The sequence below is a fragment of the Mugil cephalus genome, chromosome 3 (assembly GCF_022458985.1).
Source record: "Mugil cephalus isolate CIBA_MC_2020 chromosome 3, CIBA_Mcephalus_1.1, whole genome shotgun sequence".
In the NCBI taxonomy this organism is placed as follows: Eukaryota; Metazoa; Chordata; class Actinopteri; order Mugiliformes; family Mugilidae; genus Mugil; species Mugil cephalus.
In genome coordinates this window covers 15,153,055-15,176,753 of record NC_061772.1, presented here as the reverse complement: position 1 = coordinate 15,176,753, position 23,699 = coordinate 15,153,055, and the positions used below count along the sequence as shown (strand labels likewise).

Sequence of the window (23,699 nt, the reverse complement as noted above, 5' to 3'; positions counted from 1 at the left end):
TCTTTCCCTTAACTTTAAAAGGATGCATAGTGCATTGACAGTTACTGAAATGCTCCCACAACAACACTAGTGAATTTGGTGAAGTAGTGCTGACAGCAGAAGTGGAATGTCATGTCAAAGCTTTTCCTCTCTGGATCGAGCCCTGGGTGCTGTTCCATACTTTGTAAAGTATATATAAGTAAGAAATTCTTTTACGGTCGGAACCTTTATTTGCTTTAATGGGACGTCACCGTTTGTAACATCGTTGCCAAAGACTTAATGATGGCTTATTATTTAACCCGTGGGAAGTAAAGGTAAATGCAACTGGTAATGCAAGTCCAACTGTTGCATTTAATTAGTTTACGTGACTTGATTGCATAAGTGCATAATGACTAAAGAGTTTAAATGAGCAGCAAATTTTCAATAGCCGGAGCACTCATTCTAAATCTAAGCTAAACTACAGTGAGCCAAACTACAGTGTCACTCACTGTTGCTTAGAATCCACTCACTCACGCTGATGCTCGCCATGAGAGGAAACAGTCTGTAAGTGTGCTCGCTGAACCGTGTATATTTAGCCTGGTCAGTCATAAGGGAGGGACACAACTTCTCAGAGCAGTGTGACACACGTAACTCAGCCACCGAGAGTCACACATCCCCATGTGCTTGCCAGGCCTCTCCTCTGGGCTTGATTTTCGCGGAGACGTGAAGTTACGGGTCTGAAAGGTTCCCCTGGGGCAGAGGGCAACCTGAGTCATAGCCAGTGAACAGACAGGAGCAGTCAGAGCCCCCAGTTTAGAACTGGCAATCTAACATGATGTTGTGAAACGGTTACCCTTCATTATTTATTCACTAAAGACATCTGTCTTGGCAAAAGGAGCGGGATTCGGTGTGTGATTTTTATCTCGGGCCTCTCACCTTCCTTTCGCTTCTGTTTCCTAACCCCCCCATTTCGCCCATCTCCCCCCATCTAATTTTCCTTTATCTATCTGTCATTCGCCCTGCCTGTCCCGTTCTGTCTCTCTCCTTCTCTTTACTTTTCCCTCCTTTCTCCATCCGTCTATCCTGCCTTTCTTTGAAATGTTATGATTCACTGGCTGTGATCTCTGTGAGCTGTCTCCTTGAAGTCTGTGTGTCTCCTGAGTGCAACCACAGAATGGTACATCACTTCTATTCCATGTAATTTCCTGGACTTTATAAGGTACATTTACTCACCCTACAATGGTGAAGGCTGTTCTTTTCTGCAGAGTTCAGAGTATCTGTCTCTTGCGCCGAGGCCTTGTTCGTGGAAACCATTATCTGGCGTGGAAACGTGCCAAGATCTGGCTGCAATGTTTGTCTACGGGTAACATTTTAAAACTTTTTGGGCTAGTGCAAAAGTGAAAAATCGGTGTCACACTCACTCTTTCCAGATACACGGTCGCACACATTGTAGCGCAATGTTGCAGAGGAGTCCACGACGAACTGATATTATCTTATAGCTCAATGTAGGCATAACAGCTAACTAATAACTCTACATGGGGACATGTTTTGATAAGCTGCAGGAAATCCTGTTTGACAGCAGAAATTCTCCATAAAACCTAAACCCATTTACATGCCTCCACCTGTGTTACCTTTGCACCGTGCAACATTGCATACGGGCTCAATTACCCAGTTATTCTTACTTATGCTTCTCTCTCATTCCCTCTCTTGCCCTCTCAATAAAAGGAGGCCAATAAATCACTCAGCTGTCTCTGTGGGTTTCGAGTATTGGTGTTGGATCGGGCTGCCCTACCAACCCAGCTGAACAGACATGACTCTCAAAAAAAGAAAAAAGGAAAAAAGAAACGACTCCCCTCGCTCTAAAAAACCAACATGGGTGAAAATTACATTTTAGTTGAATAGTCTAATAAATCCTGGCCGAACGTGGCTGCAGAAGTGGAAAAAGGCCCTCCATGGCGACTGCAGCCTCAGTGATGTGGATCCTGTGCTGGGGGAAAGGGGAAGCCACATAAGAGGAGGTTTGTGTTAGCACGGGGTAGATGAGGTGCAAGGGGACTCAGTGGGAGGATACACGGCCTAAAAGTGCCTGCGGATTATAGGGAGTGATAACTCTAATGTTGAATGTGTGTGCGGGGCACTCTTGAGATTTGTGCCCAGACAACAGAGGTCTATTATGATCTATAATTTCAAAGGCAAAGTGGAGATGATGTGTGATCATTTCGGGAAAGCGCGCAGAGTCACTTCTCACCAAATATTGTACGAAAACATTGCTGAACTTTTGCTTTTACATTAACTTTTTTTGATCTTTTCTCCAGGGAATTTGAAACAGTTCGAGGAAACACTTAAGAATGACTTCATGAACCATGTTTTCTGGCCTTGTGGCGTTTTCCAAAAGTTACTGCACGGTGTCCTCGCGGCTGATCTCCGCTCCTTTTCTATTTTCTGGGGCCCGTGCGACAGGGAACAACTTCTGTAATGCCATGAGCAGCCTGTCACGGCTAATTAAAACACACATCTACAAATCTGCCAGCAATTACTACACCCAAAAACATTTGGTGCCACTCACAAATTTTAGGCAGAAAAGGCTGTGTTTACCGTGTTAGCTTTTAATTTCTGCGAGCATTCCCACAAAAACAAATACTGGTTAGAGCCTCGTTTGATACGGCAACGTTCATATTTATTTTGCCATTTAAATGTTACAAAATGTAGGCATTGGGAGACATGATAATGGAATCCAGATTTAGGCTTTGTTTAATTTGTAGCTCTGCACAGAGTCATCTTATTTTAGATTATAGCCCTGTGTAAACTGCGCTGCTCCGCGTCTCTCAGGGTTATATTGTGTAACAGTGTTGTTTCCCAGTCATCTGGATGTGCTTTGCTGTCCTCAACAGAGCACACTCCTTATCTGCATCACTCCCAGCCCACAACCTCATGATCATGTGGTTCATCTACTTTGCCCGATGACAAAAACAGCAAAGTGGGCCATTTGTATGCAAATGCAGAGATGTAATTTGAAGTTCCCTATCTTTTGCATACTGCTGATAGCACAGGTGGACGTGTATCCATGCAAAACTGTGTCATAGTTTCGAACCCAATAGTCACTCATAGGCACAATTCAGTGTGTTCAAAGTGCGTAGAAGACTGGTTTGCGTTGCAGCTAGAACATACAAACCAATGAGCAAAAATGCATGAATATTGAAGTATCTTTACATAAACTCTAATAGTTCACTATAATTCAGACTGAGAGAATATTTAAACTTTATACGTGTTTTACAAATGCCGCTTCCCTGTTTACAGTCAGCTCTGTATAATTTATGAACCAACTAGCCAACAGTTTGCAAGGCTGGAAGAGAGATGCATGCCCCAAAGAAAAATCCCACATTTATGGTCGGAAGGAGGAACTAATTTTAGACATTATGAAAGACTTGGATGTGAAATGTATTTTGGATATGTGCAAATATTCCAACACAGTCCTTTTCCGGAAAGGGGTTGGATGATTGAAAGAGGGTGGTTGTGTTTGCACAGTTGAACAACTCTGCCACCGATGGAAACCTTGCCGCGTGCAAGCTGGAATATTAGTCCACTTTCATTAGCCACGTTAACAGCTAGGTAGGAAATCTGTGGAACATCAGATTAACAGCAGTGACCTGGCAGGTCTGTGCATGTAAAGGTGTTGGCCTGCTGTTGTTTGCTTGAAAATTTTATTTTTTCAATTTTCCCCGACAAATTTAAATTTATTTTAATACACATAAACATGAACATATTTTAGTACAGGAATGAATAGGAGGCAGAAGATGTCATCTTTCAGTCAGCACTTCACTCATTCAGCAACTGTTTCACCTGTCAATCTAAGCTTCATGTACACAGCAGGCCCCGCCCCTATCGCTGCTGAGCCAATCACGAGGCCGCATATTACCTCTGTCATGTTCCCATCAATTGGCCGAGAGCCTGTTCAGTTCCCAGGTGAAATCCTGACGCACGCTGCAATATTAGCAGAGGTGAAGCTAACAGTGCAGCTCACTCTCATCATCAAACCACTGAGGCCAAAATGGATTTTATTTTCTTTATCTTTTAATTTCATATACATACAGTCATATGTATGTTTATGTCAGGCATGTTTATGTTTATGGCACTTGAATGGCCACGGTACTGTTGCACGTTCGAAATATATATATATATATATATATATATATATATATATATAAAAAGAATGTTTGAACCTGTGTATTATTTAAATAGCTTAATACTGAATGGAAAATTATAATGATAATGTATATTTATAAATAGCAATAGTTTAATATAACATATAGTAATAGGGGTCCCTACTTAATCTCTCCTGAGTTTGGGGGTCCTTGGCCTGAATAATGTTAAAGGGGTTGTAAGGGAGTGTTTAAGTTCTCGTTTTTAAGAGCTCCATTTTTGTATTCCTTTAAAAAAAATCTTGATTTATTTCTGTCCATTTATTGACCTTCAGGGACAGAAGTTGGTACGTCTTTCTCTTGACGGAAAACACGATTTTCTTCCAGCCAACAACATTGTTTGCTCTGAGAAACACCTTCAAGTCATGACTGATTTCCTGCCAGCAGTTGGCAAAGTAGACAAGGCAACCAACGTCAATGAGAGCTTGTATTAGTTTTTTTTTTTCCTCCCCATTTACTGCAACGTTTAAAATGACAGAAATAACCGTGCCCAACCTATGGTAAACCACTGTGGCCAATTCTTGTAACATAAACCGCATCGCTTTCTTCACACCTGTGGATATTTCCCAAAAAAACTCCACCCTTCACCAGGTGTTGACACAAACCTCTGTGAAAGCCTCATGACTCATAATGTAATATAGACCCAAGCTGTTCTCTATCTCAGTTGACAATAGAAGATTGCAAAACAGACAGTAATAGTCATAAATCAATTATTTGACCACGGTATATACAAGTTGTACGCCTCATTTCGTTATGCAATTAACTGCTACGATCTTCCTGAGTCTGGCCTGATCTCATCTGTTAACTGTCATCTCTGACAGTAATACTTAAAGTATGGAGGCATAACTCATTCTGAGTTTGGATTCTTGTGCGTGCTTTCTTTATTGACATCATTTTGAGGTATTTTTTAATAACCCCTATCCCTAGAGAAGCCCAAGGAAATCAATAAATCATTAGAATAAATTAAAGGCATACTTGGTATTTGTTTTAGCTTTAATAATGCCTCCGCCTTCCAAAATTTCTTCCTAGCTCGATTGTAGCCGCAATAGTAACTTCCGTGTCCTCTGAGTGTGTCCTCAGTGTGAGAGCTTTTAAATGGGCACTGACCCGTCGACATGGTTTCCTTTCCGTGTACGTTTCACGCGATGGTTGCAGTGTCTGACTCTGAGAGGGGACAGAAGGGCTAGCTGCTATATCAGGGAGGACGAGCGGAGGAACGGAGCTGATCCCTGAGGGCCACAGAGCATAGAGGGGGGGCCGGAGCTGGATTAGCGTGCCTGTTGGGGAACACCTGTCTATCACTGACGGATCCCCTCCTACCAAGCCCCAGATGGATCTTGGGTGTGGTGGGCCCCATCATAACTTCCTCCTTCATCCTTCCCATTAACGCTAATGTTTTTTTTTTCTCCTTCCCTGTCTTAACCCTCTTCCCCTCGTATTCCCTTACCCTGCGTGTCTGGCATTCTGCAAGGGCGACCGGGTGGTGTCGGAGGAGTGGGGCGGATGGGAGGGGGGGGGCGGGACAGTTTACTTGGATGGCCAGCTGTGTGCCAGCTGTGTGCCAGAGGAACACTGAGCGGCGTGGAGAAAGGCCTATTATCTCCCACACGCACACACTCTCTCTCGCCTTTCACACCCCAAACCCAGGCCCTGCGAAATCAGCCAGACAGATTCTGCTAAAACCATCACTCATCCTTATACATGCACGTGGCCCTCCCCCTGCACACACCCACTCGGATCCACGCACGCATACTTATTCCAAGTCCTGTGCAGGGGAGTTATTTTCCCTTCTCTTCGCCTGTCGTTGCGCACGCACACACACACACACACACACACACGTGCACAAAAGGCCCGAGAGCTTCCATGCCATGTGTCACCGCTTCTGACACACAGGACTAAACAAGTCATTAGAGCATGGGTCGAATCATCCATACACACGGCCTTATCTGCCTGCTTTCAGTCAGCCAGTCTATTGCGCAGCGACTGGACGCCTCTCACTGCTGGTAGGATATGAGCAATTAGCAAGAAAGACCTTTTAGCTCTGCCAGCTGATTTGTGGCCAGCTTCTGCATATGCCTGTAATTCACTCTGACATTTCATCTCCTCACTTGTCACAGTCTTTATTGTGTATTACCACAATATAAACAATAATGATGAAGTAATAATCAAATCGGAGGCAATATAATCATTTTGTTTTTTTCCCCACCCGCGCCAATGTCCACTGGTTGAACCTGTGGGAGACAGCTGATAAGTGTACGTTCTTGTGCAAAGTGGAGGTCTCAGGAGAGCAAGTGGTGGAGGCAGCCGGGGGGAGTCTTCCCAAGTCAGCCCAAGGGAAATGGCTGACAGTTACACTACCCTCCGGCCAATTAACTGTCATTCTAGCTGTTGGTTTAACTTGCTGACCTTACCTCTTCTCTGCTGTTTGTCTTATCATTTCCGGAAAAGAGGGCCTCATCTGTGTATGTAAAGTGGAACCGGTGACCTTCAGGGAAGGGGAACAAAGGTCACAGTTCACCCACTGTATATTTCTTTCGCGTGACAGCAAATATGCCGAGAAGTCTCCTGGGATTTTTTTTGGGGGGGGTGGAAGGGGCGCAGGAGGGAAGAAATCCTGTGGGACTGAAAGAGAGCTATCTGTTATTACTTCCAATTACTCCCCAATCTCCCGCTCTATCTACCTGTAAAATGACATTAGATATGCCTGTTCTCATGGTCTTCTACAGATGAAGGCCGCGCTTCTCGTGATGAGGCCCATGGGAACCAAAGGTCTGTCTTCCTCCGCCCGTAAAGTCGTCAGCGAGCGGGACGCATTCACAGATCCGGGAGAGCAAAGTTAATTTCTCACAGAATTGGATGGGTTTTGTCTTTGGGAGGAAGTGTTGACATTAGGAGGAGGAAGCTGAATGCGGCTGCCGCGTTTGTCCCCGGCCGAGCGTGGGTTTTGAGGTTGATGCGTGAATGGGGGTACAGTTCCAGTGAGCGCTGCTGTCTTAGCATGACAACAGAGGAGGGCGGATTGCGCTGGCCCTTCTGCGAGGGGAGACAGTGACACAGTGCCCACCCCTCTCTATTTGTGAGAGCACTACTTCATTGTGCCCAGTTGCTGCTAAGGGACAAAACCTTGAGAGCCTACACAGTTGGAGATGGCAGGGAGCATTCATGCTGAATGCTTGACTTGTTCAGACACTTTTCTGCCCTGCGCCTCACAGGAACCCACTTCCTATTTCCCATCCTGTCTCTGACAAGAGACGGGAGGACAGTTTTACTATATATTGCCTGGATCAAGTCACTTTTGAATCGTGAAGAGATTGCTAGGTACAAAAAAAAAACTTTTGTTTAATGTGAGCGGCATGTTTAGCACTGTTTACACTGCATGAGAAGCGCTGTTGTGTTGTAATAGTTTCACTCCACAATCTGAACTGTTTGAGTCACATCGGGACATATTATAGTTATTATTCTACTTGGCAATTTAGGTGTGACAAACTGTCATCTTTAATTCTTCTCTGTGATGTCTTACGGCAACTTGTCTTGACTAGATGGGGGAGATTTCCCAGGAGAAGATGATAGAGAGTTGACTGAGAACAGAATTTGGCTCAACAATCCTCCTTCAGCATGCATTTAGTTCCCTTATTATAGACAAGGCACCAATCTATCCTCATGCCACCGCTGAATCACTCCGTCGCCCACCCTTTCATTTGCCAATAAACACTGACAAAACAGCTGCATGCATGAATGCACACACACATGCGCGCGCGCGCACCCACACACACACGCACGTGCACACATTCACGCACTGGTGGTATAGCTCTCCCCATCCCTAATTTGCATGGCAATGCCATTATCTGGCTGTGAGGTGTCATGCTGGAGTGGCTGACAATGTGCCTGACAACAAGTTTATCTAAGCACAAAGAAAGTTGAGAAGAATAGAGTACTTTCTCTGTCTCCCCTTTTCCTCTGGCTTTAGCATATATACTTTTTAACTCCCCACGGAGTACGAGGAAGCATGTCACCCAGCCTCATCCTGCGTGATAGAGTGGCAAATCCATTATTTATACACCCAGTAAAACCCGCAGTAAACACCCCTAATAAACATACATTTACCGTTTTAGCACCGTGTCTTTTTTAGTCCTCGTCTTCCACTTCTCCGTCGTGTTTCGACAAATTCTATTTCTCCTTAATATGAATTGTGTTTATTTTTACTAAATTTGTTGTAAATTGCTGTAACCGTGTGTAGCGCTGCAGTCTCAGCCCGGGCCTTTCTTGGAAACAGGATCTGGGCTCTCAGTGGGACTAACTTGGTTAAATCCAAATAAAAATACCAAGGTTGAGCTGCTTGTCAGCATTCATTAATAGTGGCGGATATTGGATTCTATGCAGACACATTACTGCGGACTTTCAAGCCCGGCAGATTGTGCAGACTATTGGCTGAAGTGAAGGGAATCAATAAGAGGGTTTACAACTTAGACACTGGTAGGCATCATCATTACACAGCGAAGCCCTCTCACCTGCTGTTATCGACCTCCCTCTCAGGTTTACATGGCCCGTCTGGTGATGTCATACGTGGCTGTGTATGTGTACGTCTGGTCTGCAGCGGCAAAGCAAACACAACCTGTCTGGGTCATGCGGTTTGTGTATGCCGGGATGTGAATAACCCTATCTGTGATATTTGTGTTTGGATAAATCACTTGTGGCAGTGTATTGCAAAATACAGCACTCCGATAAGTTGGAGCTGCCGCGTCCAGTGCGAGTAAAGTCTGTGTTGTCCCTGTGTTGCACTGATAAGTGGGCTCAGCTCGAGGTGGCTAAACAATTTCCTGTACATGGTTTACACGCCACAGCTAACACCGCAACTCACGGACGGTGATGAGGCAGCAGGTTGTTTGAATACACACACTGACCACATGGAAGAATTGAGTTATGCTCCTGAACGCACATGCGCACAGGCAAATGTATGTATTGAGTGTATTTGAAAATGTGTGTTAAATAAAATTTTTTTTTTTTTGGTTATTGATTTTTGGCCAAATCAATAACTCTACAAGCAAAGAAGAATAAGAGGCTCAAGAACCATAGTCACTATAGACTTTAGAGTGTCATTTACAAGAAAAATAAAATAAACTTGAGAATTAATCCCTATTATTTTACTTTGAAAATAACTGTCAGCGCATTGGATGCACAGTGATACAATCAGGATTTAATTTATTGTAGAGGACTTATTATAGATGTTCTCTGGGTACTTAGTCAGTTTCATTTAGCTGTAAACTATTTGCAGAAATCCAAATCAATCCAGCTCCTCATATTACACAGGAGGGTTTCATATTGGCAGTATGCAGTCACAAAAGTGAAAACTGTGTGTGTGTCTGTGTGTGAGTATATATATATAAAAAAAAACTCATATCTGCAGTGTGAGACTCTGATAGGGTGGTGATGGATATAGCCAGTCGGAGGCTGTGAAAATGAACTCAAACTAAAGGGGATGTGGATCAAAGAGAGGGACGGCACCAGCGATCATCGTTAGACTTCCTGCTCGCCCCCCCACCCCCGCTCCTTTACATTACCATTATTAAAAAGGAGAGGACTCTTTTAATAAAGTCTATTAATCACACCGGGGGAGTCGGTTCATCGGTTCACCCTCTCGTGAGGGTCTCTAATCAATCAAGCCCGCTGGTAATGTATTCATGGGAGATGTAAGAAAGGACTTGTTTGACAGTGTTCCAAGGAGGAAGAATTTATTAAGTTCCCTTCAGCAGTCGGCCAATCCTGAGGAGTCGGGAATATACCCCCACCTTTCCCCACCCTTGTCCTCCTCTGCTTGGTACTGTGAATAAAAGGTCCTTCATAATGTATGAAGTCTGTACAAATATTGGAAACGTCCAAAATATGTCCTCTCATTAACAGTGATGAGTGAAAGCCGGAGTATTGGCATTTGTCAGATATGCTCGGAGTGTAAAGGCACTGTTGTACAAGGCCTCTGCTGTGTTGGGTGATGTAGAGACATCACTCTCGTGCGATCCCTCTCAAAAGCTGGAGAAAATGTGTCTTATTAGTTCACACGAGGTGGCGAAATTCTGTGCTACACCGCTGACTAATGTACAAAGCTGAGAAAGCACAGGGCTGATGGTTTGCTGGGCCTCTGCTAGTGACGTGTTAGTGGGGAAGGTCGGTAAAATTGTGCAGCTGCTGGAAGCAGCTATGAGGCCTTGGCATTTTTTTTTTTTTTGTTCCTCTTTTTGTTTTATAAACTCACCCCTCTCCTCATCTCTCCGGTAAGTGCTTTATAGGGTCATTGACGCGGCAAAGGGGCGAACGAGTGCCTATTTTCCCCCGGAAACATTGCGGCAAACATTCCAATATAAACTATGCTCCTATCGTTTTCTTTTACACCGATTTTAAAAGCGCATTCGCCAGTGCCAACACTGCCACGAACAATGCCGCGTGAGATAGAAAAGAAAAAGTTAGGAACATACGCATACTGGGGCTGAAGCATGTTTTATAGAGGAGGGGGCATTAAAAAGCCTTTGCTGCCTTTGCTTTGTCCCGAGGAAGAACTGAAAGGAGGCTATGCTTGGCTTCAAAGCTGCATTTCCATAATTGCCCTGTAACTCGGGCCTGTATGAAGGATCTGAAGGGGGCTGAGAAAAGCACAATCTTTCAGCTGGGTGAACGGCAAAAGCCCCAACGCCTCTCCCTCTGGCCTGTCGCCCTGTCGCCCCCTTCCCCACTTGTTGCCTTTCGGATTCAGTGAAAGAATTCCTCTCTCTAACCTCCATCAACAAAAGGCATGAAATCAGTGCCCTCCCTCTCTGCCGCTTCGGACCAAGAGAATGTCACTCCTTCTAGGCCTTTTGTCCGTCGCTCAACCCAGGAAAACACAACAGCCCCTCTCTCTCTCCCTCTCTCTCTGCACCCTGGCTATTCTTTAACATGTTGCTGGTGCACTTTCACTTACATTCTCAATAATGAATGTGCCATAAAACATGCAGGAGACACAGAAGTCGCATATCATTGGCGGGGCTAAAACTGAGCCCTCCACCTTCTCCTCTTTCAGCTCCAGAGCGCGGCCGCTGTAACAAGTCGCCGTGGAGTGCCGAGGCCCGTGCGGGCCCGTGTTTGAAGGTATGTGGTGCGCCGGACATGTGTTCCCGAGAGCGGATCCCAGCTCCTCCCGCGGTCAGCTAACAGGCAGGCCTGGTGCTCGCAAAAGGGCAGCCACTTCTCTTGGCCCGGGCGAGGACCCGGGCGGGGGCGCGGTCGACAGTGGCTCATAAAAGGATTAGTCCACCACACAAAGACAGTGGGCTGCTTCTAAGCCTGACTAGGTCTACAAAGGAGGTGACATTTGTCTGTCTCGGTGGCAGGAGTGGGTGTGGTGGAACCGTCCAGGCTGAGGGGGGGTAGGTGGTGGCGGTGGGGCCGCGATGACAGAAGGAGGTGGACGAGGTGAAAACACAAGAGTGACCCTCTTTATTTGCAGCAGCCTCCTCTTCCACAGGGCACCTCTGCCCCCCTCCTCAATCAGGCGGCTCTAGTGTTTATTTACTCCATGCTCTCTCCCCATTCACAGCTGGCCCTCTGATGGCTCCATTGGCCCAGACCCTTTCAGTCGCCCTGGCCCCGCCGTCCACCTTCCCCCGGATCAATCGACGCTTTCGAAAGACAGATTAGATTTCCTTTTAATGATTCCATCTTTCTCGGATTTTTCCCCATTTTAAATGACTGTTTAACAGTGCATCACTTCCCCCCGTCATGTCGCTCTATGTAGTCCTGTCTCAGAGTATCGAGGGCAAAAGCGGGGAGCGGTAGTCAGACAGTGCTGTGGAAAACATAAGCAATGTGATTAGACGGGAAAATGAACTAGAATTTACTGTCACTCTGTCAAATGCATATGTGTTTCCCACACTGTTAATACCGCAGAACTATCAATTAATTAGTAAATAATTAGAAGACAGACAGTGTAATTGAGAAGCTTAGATGATGCTTTATGATGTGGTAAATCTGAATATGAAGTAAGTTTTATTTATATAGCCCAGTATCACAAATTCCCCCTTAAAGGGATTTACAACAACTTCTCTCCTCATGATTTTTAAATTATCCATGATGTCACATTTTGCACATTTTTTTTTTTCAAATTGTACTTTAACTTCTTAGTTTTTCTTACAGTCTTTTTTTTTTAAGAAGATTATACCGTGCAGCTGAGTAGTGCAATGCTACAGTGTGCCCCACCGACATTTAGCATTTAACACAGCGTGGACCTCAGACATAAGAAGAGGAGCCAGTGTTGATTATTGCTCATTAGCCAAGAGAACATCCACTTAACGTGCAAGGAAACGAGTGTCACACCATGCCCCACTGGAACTGGTCCCTGCGTAGCTCTGAACAAAATGTTAGCTAATGCACTCCATTTGCTCTTTGTAACCGGGAGCAGGTTGGACACGTATGGCAACATAAGCAGGCGTGATTACTTTGTTTCTGCCCGGGCATTTTAATCCCTAATTTCATGCACTGATCAGAGGAGAAGCCCTGAGCTCCAGACATGATCACTGGCCCTTCAGTAGCATTGCAGCTGAATCCTCGTGATCAAGAGGGGGCTTGTTGTGGGCCCCTCAGGAGCAAACATCCTGTGAACTGAGAGGAAATAAAAGCATCCTTATTTATGATAAGGCTCAGAGTCCTCACATGCAGCGACCAGTGAATTACATATATGTTTATTTATTCTAGGCTGAGATAAACCTTTGTAACAACAATTTATTTGTACATGTCATGCTCAGCAGAATCAGCCTTGTTTTTATTAAATCTGTTTAATTTACTGTGACATTTATTGTGAAGCTTTTTAAATGGTTTAGATTTTTTTTCTTTACCATATTCCACATGAATGACTCGACTTCTTTATTATTGTTTAATTATGAACCTTCAGTGTTAGTGTTTCTTTAGTAAAAGGAGATGGCGAAGCATCTCCAAAAACAATGTAATAAAATGTTGCATCTATCAGTCGGCTGTTGGCTGCTGTCACTTACGAATATGCATCGCGTGAAGGAGGGTAATTGATTAGAAAGGATGGCAACATGGTGAGAGGAACCCCAAAAGGCTACGGAGTCGTTCTCCCGGCTGGACTGGGGTTTGTTTAAAGCAAATCGTAAACCTTAGAGTGGATCAGGTTCGAGCGAATCAACGCGTTTCATCTCCCTTTGCTGCTCTGAATCACATTAAAAGATATTGTCATCGCTGGTCATCTGAGGGTAGTCGAGCACGGAGCGTCTTTTACGCGTAAATCAAAATCCTTGATTTTTTTTTAAAGACAAAATAAATAAATGAATTAAATGTCAAAACAATGTCAAAAGTACGCTATCGACAAAAAACGTCTTTGTTAAGAGTTGTGAAAGTTTGTTAAGCTTTTCTGAAAAAAAAAATATGAATCAAGCAACACTATATTTTGACTTAATGAGAGGTTGAAACAAAAGTCTGAATTTGCATCACTAAGATTTTTATGTTTTACAGATTTTTGTATAATCTGCGAAATTTGAATAATTTCAATATTTTTATTCAGATGTTTTATTTTATTTCCTTTCCTTCTTTATTTTATTTTTTTTTTTTTTTATCTTTTATTTCCACGCATTTGTGAAACAACTGCGCTTGCGAGTGTAATTGAGAAGTCCTGCAATCCCAAATTAATCATGGCACCCATAGACGTTTTTTTTTTTTTTTTTTGAATACTGTCCTTTAAACCCTTTGATGAAATTTTTTATCTATTTACTATAGTTATTGTATTTAAACAGTTTATTTTTTATTGTGCCTTTTAGTAAATATTCGGACCTAGTTTCAGCTGTACCAAAAGGCTGTGGAAATCGAAAATGCCTATTTTTTTAATTAAATCTTTTTTTGCAATAAAATTTCAACTACGTGTTTTTTTCCCCTCTCTTATAATTTATGCTGGCCTTTAGAAGCATCAAACGTGTCAAAGTGTGCTGCGTTTGAACATCAGAAACTAACAACACAAAGGCTTGAAAACGCCTCAAAATGTCTCTACTCGCGACAGATTTCTAAGTGCCAAATGTTACCATCGAATTTAACATCACAGCCGTTAGAAGAATTAAGAGCGGGACCATAAAAAAAGAAGAAGAAAAAAACAATAATAATAAACGAGACTGCATGAGCAGACTGTGTGCTGAGTGAGTCTGCGTGCATCAGATCATGGCCGACTGCAAGTGACTGTAGAGGGAGCTCCAACACTAAGTTTACATAAACTTCCTCTGATAAGGGCTCACACATGCAAATGATCACATCACGGGAAAACAAAATAAATGATGTTATTATTAGTTATGCAGCTACGATATATTACAATTACACCACAGAGCAGCACTGGTCGAGGAAAATGTATGATATATGCGAAGAGCAAAAGCAGTACAAATTGAGCATGATGAGATCTGGGAGATAAGCCAAAATCCATCTTCAGGATCAACTCGAGCTTTCTGACCAGTATACCAACGATCATCTAAGAGCCATCCATTACCCAAAAGTCTCTTCATGGACTATAATTTTAGACGAAAATGAATGAATGAATTTATTCGTTTTAATGCGAACGCCGCGCCTCTATAGGGATAATCCCACAACATGAATATCCAAATGTATGCCGCAGTACTGGCTAATTAGCCTTAAGTCCCTGCACTATAGAAGTGTGATAAATCCCCCTCCAATATTTACTTATCGCTGCCACGGAGGATGAAGTCAGTGCCCCAGGCTGTCCACTAACACACATACATAAAAAGAAAAACCCAAAGCAGTGCACTTCAAGCAGCAGTGCACAATAAAAAGCCCCCATCAAAAGCAGCTGTCAAAATACCTCGGCCAAAAAACAACGTTTATAGGTATATATATATATATATGTATTTTTTTTTAAGTTGCAGCAGTTCATTTATTAGCCAAAATATAGACTTTCTTGTACAATTTGGTTCACAAGTATGTACATATTCTTAACTTTATATACAAAACATTTTAACATCAAATCCTCACAGAACTTACAAAAAGAAAAAAGGAAAAACTCACAGACTACAGGTTCATACATTATTACATTAGCAGTTTTACACAGGACATGCTTACAATGTAAGTATACAGAGATGTATTATTCTTATTTTACATTCCATATTCAAATTAAAATTAAAAAGGGGGGGAAAAGAGGAGAGGATGGGTGAGGGGGTTATGGAGAGGACAGAGAGCCCAAAGAACCATCGCTGCTTCTAGTTGGTTCTGAGGCCTGAAATATACATGGGCAAAAACAGAATTTAAAAAAAAAAAAAAAAAAAAAAAATGGTAAAGAAAGAGAAAAACAACACAAATAATAGCCTCACGAAGAGCTAAAACACAAAGTGATATAAAAGTGACAATTGCCTTTCGAAAACGAGCCTGAAGTGAATTTGCATTTTGCTCATTTGCATGACCAAACGAGTAAGTGTAGGCCTTGACGAAATAACACAAGAGCACAACACAGGAATAATAATTGCAAAAAAAAAAAAAAAGTATTGCTTTTTTTTGGAATCAAAGCTAATTTGGGTAAATATGGCATTTAGAAAAGAGAATTAGATGTGGCATCAAAATGAAAATTCCCAAATGTCATTAACTGACAGCCACGCTTTCTTTGATCTGGGTGGAAAGCTGTTTTTAACAACTTTATTTTTTTCCTCTCCCTCTTTCTTCCTCTGCATCCAAGGCACTAAGATCTCTCTAAAAATTAAAATACGTTATTTAAACTTCCTATCATTGGAGACCTATGCAGAGCTGGAGTGAATTTAGCCTTAAAACTGGTGTGTTTGATGGGATGACGGTTAACCGTTAAATAAAAGCACGGGAGCCTTAATACCATATGGAAGTAACAAAAGCAAATAAAGGAAGGGAGAATAAAAAGAAAGAACAGTTTCACCCAATTCAGCTCTTGATTTTCTTTTTCTTTTTGTTAAAAAAATGCTTTCTGGTGAGTTTTTCCCCCCCACAATCCTCTTGGACATTTTTCAAAGCACACACGCACGCACACTTCACACACACCGTGTTCTGTAAGCTACGACATTGTAACACTGTTCATCTGTGCGGCCTAGGAAAGAGAAAAAATAATCCACGAACAGGCAAAGAAGGCAAAGGATAAAAAAATTAAAAGAAATGAATGGCGGGCAATGGACTAGTGTCTTTTTTTTGTGGTTATTTATACATGCGCGTCTCAGTGTCGGGGACATGTACCTGTGACTGGAGTCTCTGAACTATGACTCTTGTCCTCCGTTTGCCTGCTGCTGTAGAGGGCCAGGCCGGTGGCTGTGGCCTGGTTCGCCAGTCCCAGATAATGATTGGAGTTCAGTAAAGCCAGCTGGTGCGCCGAAAAGGCTCGGTTCGTCCAGTTCTGGATTTTCCCTACGGGACACGAAGAAATGAGTCTGTGTGGGGCGAGTATGGTCTGGGCGGCGGAGCCTGCGGAGTTGCTGCCGTTCATTTGCGGCGATTTGCGCGGATTGTCCGGGGCCGTGGCTGTCTCTGCCAAAGACCAGATCTTTGGCTTCTGGGCTGGGGCAGGGTTGTTCTCTGAGGGCGGCGAGCTCACGGACACCGGGTTCAGCTTGAGCTGCTCCCCGTTTGACTGAGCTTTGATGTCCAAAGAAGAGTGGTGATGGTGGTGGCTGTGGAAGTGCTCTCCTCCTCTCTGCACGTCTTTGCTCTCTTTCCCCACGGCCTTTAGAAACCTCTGGTCGGGCCCTTGTAAATCCTCATAGCCGTCAGAAATCTCAGAGTCACTCCTCCCGTCTAGTTTAATATCTGAATGCAGGTCGTCCTGGTCGTCCAAGTCGTCCTTGTTCTCAATATTTTCCGTGTCGATGTTCTCCAAGTCGATCTCCTCCTCGTCCTCCCTCTTGTCCCCCTCCTCCCCCTCGTGATCACTGGTGTAAACATTCCCCTCTTCGTCGGTGCGGTTCCTGGGGGCCCAGGTCATCTTGTTCTCCTTCTTTAGCCTCCTCCTGGCGTTGGCGAACCAGGTGGACACCTGGGTGAGGGTCATTTTGGTGATGATGGCCAGCATGATCTTCTCTCCCTTGGTTGGGTAGGGGTTCTTACGGTGCTCGCTGAGCCAGGCCTTCAGGGTGCTGGTGCTCTCCCTCGTGGCGTTTTTGGGTCTGGACGGGTCACCGAACTGATACTGGCCGTATGGGTAGAAAGCAGGGTGATGGTGAGCGAACCCGGGGTGCTGGACACCCGGACTGTCTTTCAGTTCATACTGGGCGCCCTGCAAAGACATAGAATCAAAGAGTCAGATGAATTTCTCGGTCTTTGTATATTATCATTTCATTAAACACTTTGGAATTCTTTCTTATGAATAATACAATCCTGCCCCATAGTATGACGTGTGAACCAACAGGAATAAAACAACTCTGAGTTTCTTCTTGAAGTGTAAACAAACAAAAGCGTCAATGTATTTTTGGCCCACAATTTTTCGTTTTACTGATTTTAATTCGCTCAAACGAACACTTGCAAAAACAGGCGTTTACTTTTACGCACACCTTTACCTGTGAACCACCCGCGGCAAATTGCATCTTTTTTTTTTTTTTTTTTTTTTTTATCCACTCGCCGCAATAATTTTCGAGAAATGGCGTGTTAACATAAAGCACGCGTTGTTAATGCATCACCTTTTAACAAATTTTAACTAAATTTCTCAAACGATTCGGCTACAAAGTTCACGGCGGCGCTCTGAAAGTTTGCGCCCGAAATGCGAGAGTGGAGCTCTCCTAAAGGCAGTTTATTTCTTTACAGAAGTTATGGGCAACTTTAGAGAGCGAGGGGAAAGAGAGAAGGGGGAGTGGGAGAGTAGTAGAGAGACTCACCAATTGATTGAAAATTGATATATCGTTAGAGTAGGGGAGAAACGCTCCATAGCCCTGCGCTGCTGCGGCGAAAGGAGATCCATACATAGTGGAGAGGACGTTGGAAAGTGCGCCGGACGGGCTGAGCTCTGTCCCGGCTCGGGCATTGCTGGCGATCCCCTGGCGCTCCGGCGGGTATATCGGTCGGATGTACTGATATCCCAGCTGAGGGAAAGACATGGCGGCAGGAAAAGGGGAAAAAAGTCTGCTGCAATCACACAAAGCAAGGGAATTGCCTCGATATCCACTTTTACAGTGTGAGCATGTGAGCAACAAAAGGTGCAGGCAAGGGAAGTCTATATTTCCTCGGGAACAGCCAGCGTAAACGATCCGGTTGCGCCCCTTATTTCTTCCTCTTCTTCTCCTTTCCACCCTCACTTCCCTATTGATCTGGATGGACTAAGGTCAGGTCCTTACAGATTGCTTTAGATTATTGGGACTCCCTTGCTCAGATTGACATTTCTAGTCGTTTAGAAGCCCCTCCTATTTCTCAAATCTCACCCCTCTCATACAAACCACACACCAAACAGCGTTCTCTCTCTCTCTCTTTCTCCCTCCCTCCTTCTCCCTCTCCCTCCCTCCTCTTCCCTCCCTCCCTCCCTCGCGCTCTCTCTCTTTCTCTCTCTCTCAGATAAGTGCACTGACGTTGCGAGCTCTTATTTGAATGGGGCTTCAAATCTCATTTTATGGCTCGCCAATCTGTTTCATTTATTATTTGTTCGCGTCTGTCGTACCACCAGTTTTTTTGTGTTAATTCACTAATTTTGGCGAAACGGACATCAGCGAGCATCTTGGTAATTAACTTCTTTTATTTGTCTGGGTTTCTTGTCAAACGCAAATACCGAAATAACTTTTTTTTTTGTTTTTGTTGATCCAAAGTTGGAGGAAGCGGTAAAAATTAAAAAATATCAAAATAAAAAAATGGAGAAGTGAACAGATTTCACTGTCTTAAATTCTTTCTTTTTTTTAGTTCATGGAAGTTTGCGCACACATTTGTGAATTGACTGCATATTTTTCTTTTTTTGAAAAAAATCCTAACTTCCAATATAAACGAGCAGAACAACTTGTGACAAATAACAATAAATGTGTTTGTGAGTCGTGATGATGGCCATGCCTTGAAAGGACGCAGGATCCCAAGTTATACACACCTTTTTTTCCTTCTTTCTTTTCTTTTATTCGTCGCCTCATCGCCCGGTGCAAGCTGTGTGCTCGCTCTCACGCCGGGTCTGAGGTGTTATGGTCTCTGGGTGGCAGGAGAATCGGAGTCGAGTCATTCTTTAATTTGAGACATCAAACGGGTCGCCATGTACCCACTTGACATCAGAGGGAAAGCTGATGATGGCCACATTAAGCTGAATGTAAAGCAGCCCTGCAAGAGTGATAAGTAATAAACATTTTAGTGGATTGGGCTGGAAAGATGTTTATTCAGGGAAACCACGAATTCGGCAAGCGAGATGGGAAATACATTAAATAAAGTGAAGGGGGATCATATAAACCAACACTATTATAAACAGTCACCACTACAATATAATAATAATATAAATAAAATAAAAATCAATAATAATAATAATCATAATAATAATAATTCCATGTAAGTAATCTAAGTAAGATTATTTCAAAGTTTAAATCAGTGCATAATTTCTTGATATTAAATAAACGCTCCTAATCCTCAAAAAAACAAACGATCATCCGGACAGTCTGCATCTTTAAGAAAACCATTTCATAATTCGATAAAACCTGATGTTTCTTGTAAATAACGCGGATTAAAACTAGACAAGGGAGTCAGAATTGAAATTCCACGAATCAATATTTAAAAGTGTGTAGGGGACAGCCATAATCGCATTCCAGCCCGACTGTGTACCAGCATCTACTTTGTTAATCGCTTGCAGAACAACCGCGGAAGTTAAATTATTATTATTATTGTTGTTATTAATTCCACGCACTTTATTAGAATGAGGCGTAAGTCCTAATGTGTTATTGACGGCGAGGCGAAATCCCATCAATCTCAGTTGAGTTTTGATAATGCGATCCGGCTTTCCAGGAACTCTGAACTTGTATAAACCTTTAATCTTCTTTTGAAGCAGATAGTTATCATTGTCTGGGAGGGATAATAGCAGCTATAATTTCTTATATAGCGCTACCCATAAGGATACGCCTTGTTTCTGTAAAACTCTGTCCTGAATCTGTGTGTGAGTATGTGTATCTGTGTGTGTGTGTGTGTTCCTTGCCGCCGACATCCACCCCAACCCGGATTATGGGGTTATTAATTACAGCGGCTTGCTGGTGCCATCCGACCGGAATGGTAATCACTACATAGCAGTCAATAGCACGCTCACACTTAACGCTCACGCGCACTCGTGCGCGCGCACGCACACGCAAGATCGACCTACAAACTGAAAGGGGTCCAGACAGAGAAGTGAAGGGTGCTTAAAGATAAGTGGATACATGTGGCATTTAGATGCACAGCTGCATAATGGGAAGATTAACGTGAAGTTTAAGGAGAAGGAAAAAAAAAATCAAACATCACACTGCAGAAGGAGAAAAATGTGTCTGAGACGCAGACGGAGAGAAAAAGAGGTGGAGAGCGTCTGGGCCGTAGGAGAACTGAGCGTTAGAAGGGAGACTATAAATCTGCGAGTCCGGCGTTGTGAGTGTCTGCTGGTGTCCGCTGAGCAGCGCCCCGAGTCCGGATGGACACGTGTCTCATCCCCGGGACCACGTAGCTCGGACGCCCCCGTCACGCACCCCACCCCCCACCCCCAACACTCTCTCGCGTCCCTATCACCTCTCTCTCCCCGCTCCACCCACGGCGAGTCTGATTTATTGCCTCCAATCAAACACACCACGCACTAACCTAACACTTTCACACCGACCCGGGAAACTGGCGTAGCCATAAAAGCATTAAGACGCAGCAGCTCCTGAATAGAGTCTCGGTAAACAGTAAACTAAACTCTGTCTGACTTCGGCGCACACACACACACACACACACACACACACACACACACACACACACACACACACACACACACACACACAGCGAGAGTAATAGGCCAAAATGGAAAAAAAAAATAAAATAAATGGTGGTTATTATAACTGTCTTAATTAGCCCTATTATTATTATTATTCTTGTTATTGTTATTATTATTATTATTTACACTTAGTTGATATTACTTTTCCTTATACTTGCGGAAGAGTGCTGGGAGCGTGCGGGAGCCAATTTAATTTGTAGGTGCTGTAAAAAAAAAAAAAAAAAAAAAAAAGAGGGCAATCATACACGAGTGACTTGAGGGCTGTTTTGTAGAGAGCTCTTTGACGGTAATTATGCAGATGACACAATTTCACATTCTCATAAGCAAACAAACACGGCCTATCGCTCAACAGTAGTTCCTTATGCAATACACAGGGCACCAGCGACACGTCTCAAATGATGAACCGATGCTCTGCAAAACAGGCGAGATCAAAGGCTTCAAACAGAGGCACTTCAAATTACACATTTGGATCTTTTCCATAACGCCCCTGTGACACACACACACACACACACACACACATGCACACACGCGCATGCACGCGCACACGCACGCACGCACACACACGCAGAGATCTTATCACACGTGGAATCAATTTTAAGGGAGCCCATGCTGATCAGCATCGGTTAATTACGGTGACGAATGAGGATTTGAGAAGAAAACCCAGTAAATGACCGATGGATGCTTGTGGTATTTTGAGGTGTGTGTGTGTGTGTGTGAGAGAGAGAGAGAGAGAGAGAGAGAGAGAGAGAGAGAGAGGGAGACAGAGACTTCTTCACTTGCCTGACAAACCAGTTCTCATTTTGTTAAGCATTTCTTGAAATGTCAGTAGCCTGCAGAGTTTGTTTAGAGTCACCAGAATTCCACGGCAGAAAACGCTGCTGCAAATGTAATATGTGATATAGTGCAGTGGAGGGATATATAGCTTTTTCAATATATACATCAGCAAAAGCTACTGGCCAGCTGAAGCTAAATAAGCCAGAGTATATGTGACATTATGTCAGAATGATGGAAATAAGCGACAGTGCACACAGAAAAAAAAAAAACTCAGCGTGATTCAGAAAAGGGACTGCTGGTATTATCATTTCTTATAAGCAATTATTCTTAGCAACAGTATAGCTGTTATTGTTAATAGTAAATGTTCCTCAGCGGGTTCAAACTTAAATCTGTTGGTAACCTAAAAAAAACTTACCGAGCTGCCCATTCAATCTCCAAATATGCTCTTTCAAACTCATGTCCCATTAGGGTGAAATAAAGGGCCAATAAATCTTACAGTGTTTAAAGAACAGCGAAGCTTAATCCAATAAATGAATTAGTTTCTAAAATTAATTGTTCTTGCAGCAGAAGCAAGTGTACTTTGAAAATACATTTAAAGTTTAATTTTTTTTTTTACTGTTGGGATAATTTATACAGTATGATTTTAATTACATTACACCAACCAATCATGCATATTAAATAGATAGACCAACTTTGATTTGCATTAGTGGCAAAGTAAAGCATTTCGGAACCGCTCCTCCTGCTCACACCATTTGGAAACAAATTAATAGTCAATGGACTGCAACTTATTAAACTGGGTTATGACAGTGGATCAAAGTGCGAATTAATGCATTTACCTTGCACGTGTTTTACATTAACGTGTTAACTTTAGGTTGTCGGCTACTACTAATTTTAAGTCGGTCAGTCAGCCGCTCGGGCTAAGCACATGGATTGAGTGGGAGATCCATTTTAGATTTAGGCCTTGAACAGAGCTTTCACCAAGCAGCCAGCAGCTTATAAGTTTTGTAAAATGTGCATATGGATATTAACTTAAACACTGTATCTGTAAGCCTATAATGGGTGCTGACTTTAATATGAACAATTTAAATTATAGGCTGACTACGTACGTTCCAAAATGCCGCCTCTCTATTTGCTGTAGGTACTTACAAACTCATAATTTATAAATGTTAATATATTATTCTTATAAAACCTTAACCATATATGTGACTCCTTTAATGTTTAATGTTTGAATATAGTTTATAATTAACCTATAATACACACACGTCTTTGATAAGGTCATTTGATTTGTATGTCTTTTTTGTTGTTTTGTTTGACAGCCAGATACTACATTTCTATTTCTTTCTATTTAGGTATATATATCAAACTGAGGTCATAACAGTTCTATAGACATAGAAAGCATGCATTCAATTTTAACTCTCGGTTTTTACTGTGAATAATAAACACATATGTAGGGAATTTGTTTTTTTCCTCCAACACTGTCTACGTCATGGGATTTCACTAAATAACCCTAGCCCGTGCAAAGGGCTACTATTTCCAAGTGACTATAAGCAGCACAGATGATCCACACCATAAAATCCAAATTATACCAACTGAATATGGATTTGTTCTAACCTTATGTCTCACTCATAACATTACTCTGACACTGCACCTGCACCTGAGGAGTTCTAACTGCACGACAGTGCGGTGTTCACACGCCAGAAATTTGTCACGCTTAGAGTGAATTCAACAATGCTCCAGAAAAGGTGAATTGCAACGTCTTTTATTTATTTATTTTGTTTGTTTCCTCTCTGCCCACTCGCTCCATCTGCTGCAGTTTCCCCTGTATCAGTAACACAAGGCATTGATTTTAC

General features: G+C 43.0%; 1 protein-coding gene across 1 annotated transcript; it reads right to left on the bottom strand.

Moving 5' to 3' along the window:
* Positions 1–14,701: 14,701 nt before the first annotated feature.
* Positions 14,702–18,491, bottom strand: irx3a (iroquois homeobox 3a). The gene is made up of 2 exons (XM_047581576.1): positions 18,008–18,491; positions 14,702–17,412 (listed from the first exon to the last, which is right to left on the bottom strand). The coding sequence occupies exons 1-2, from the start codon at positions 18,224–18,226 to the stop codon at positions 16,360–16,362; spliced, it is 1,272 nt and encodes a 423-aa protein (XP_047437532.1). The 5' UTR covers positions 18,227–18,491; the 3' UTR covers positions 14,702–16,359.
* Between the last annotated feature and the right edge of the window lie 5,208 nt (positions 18,492–23,699).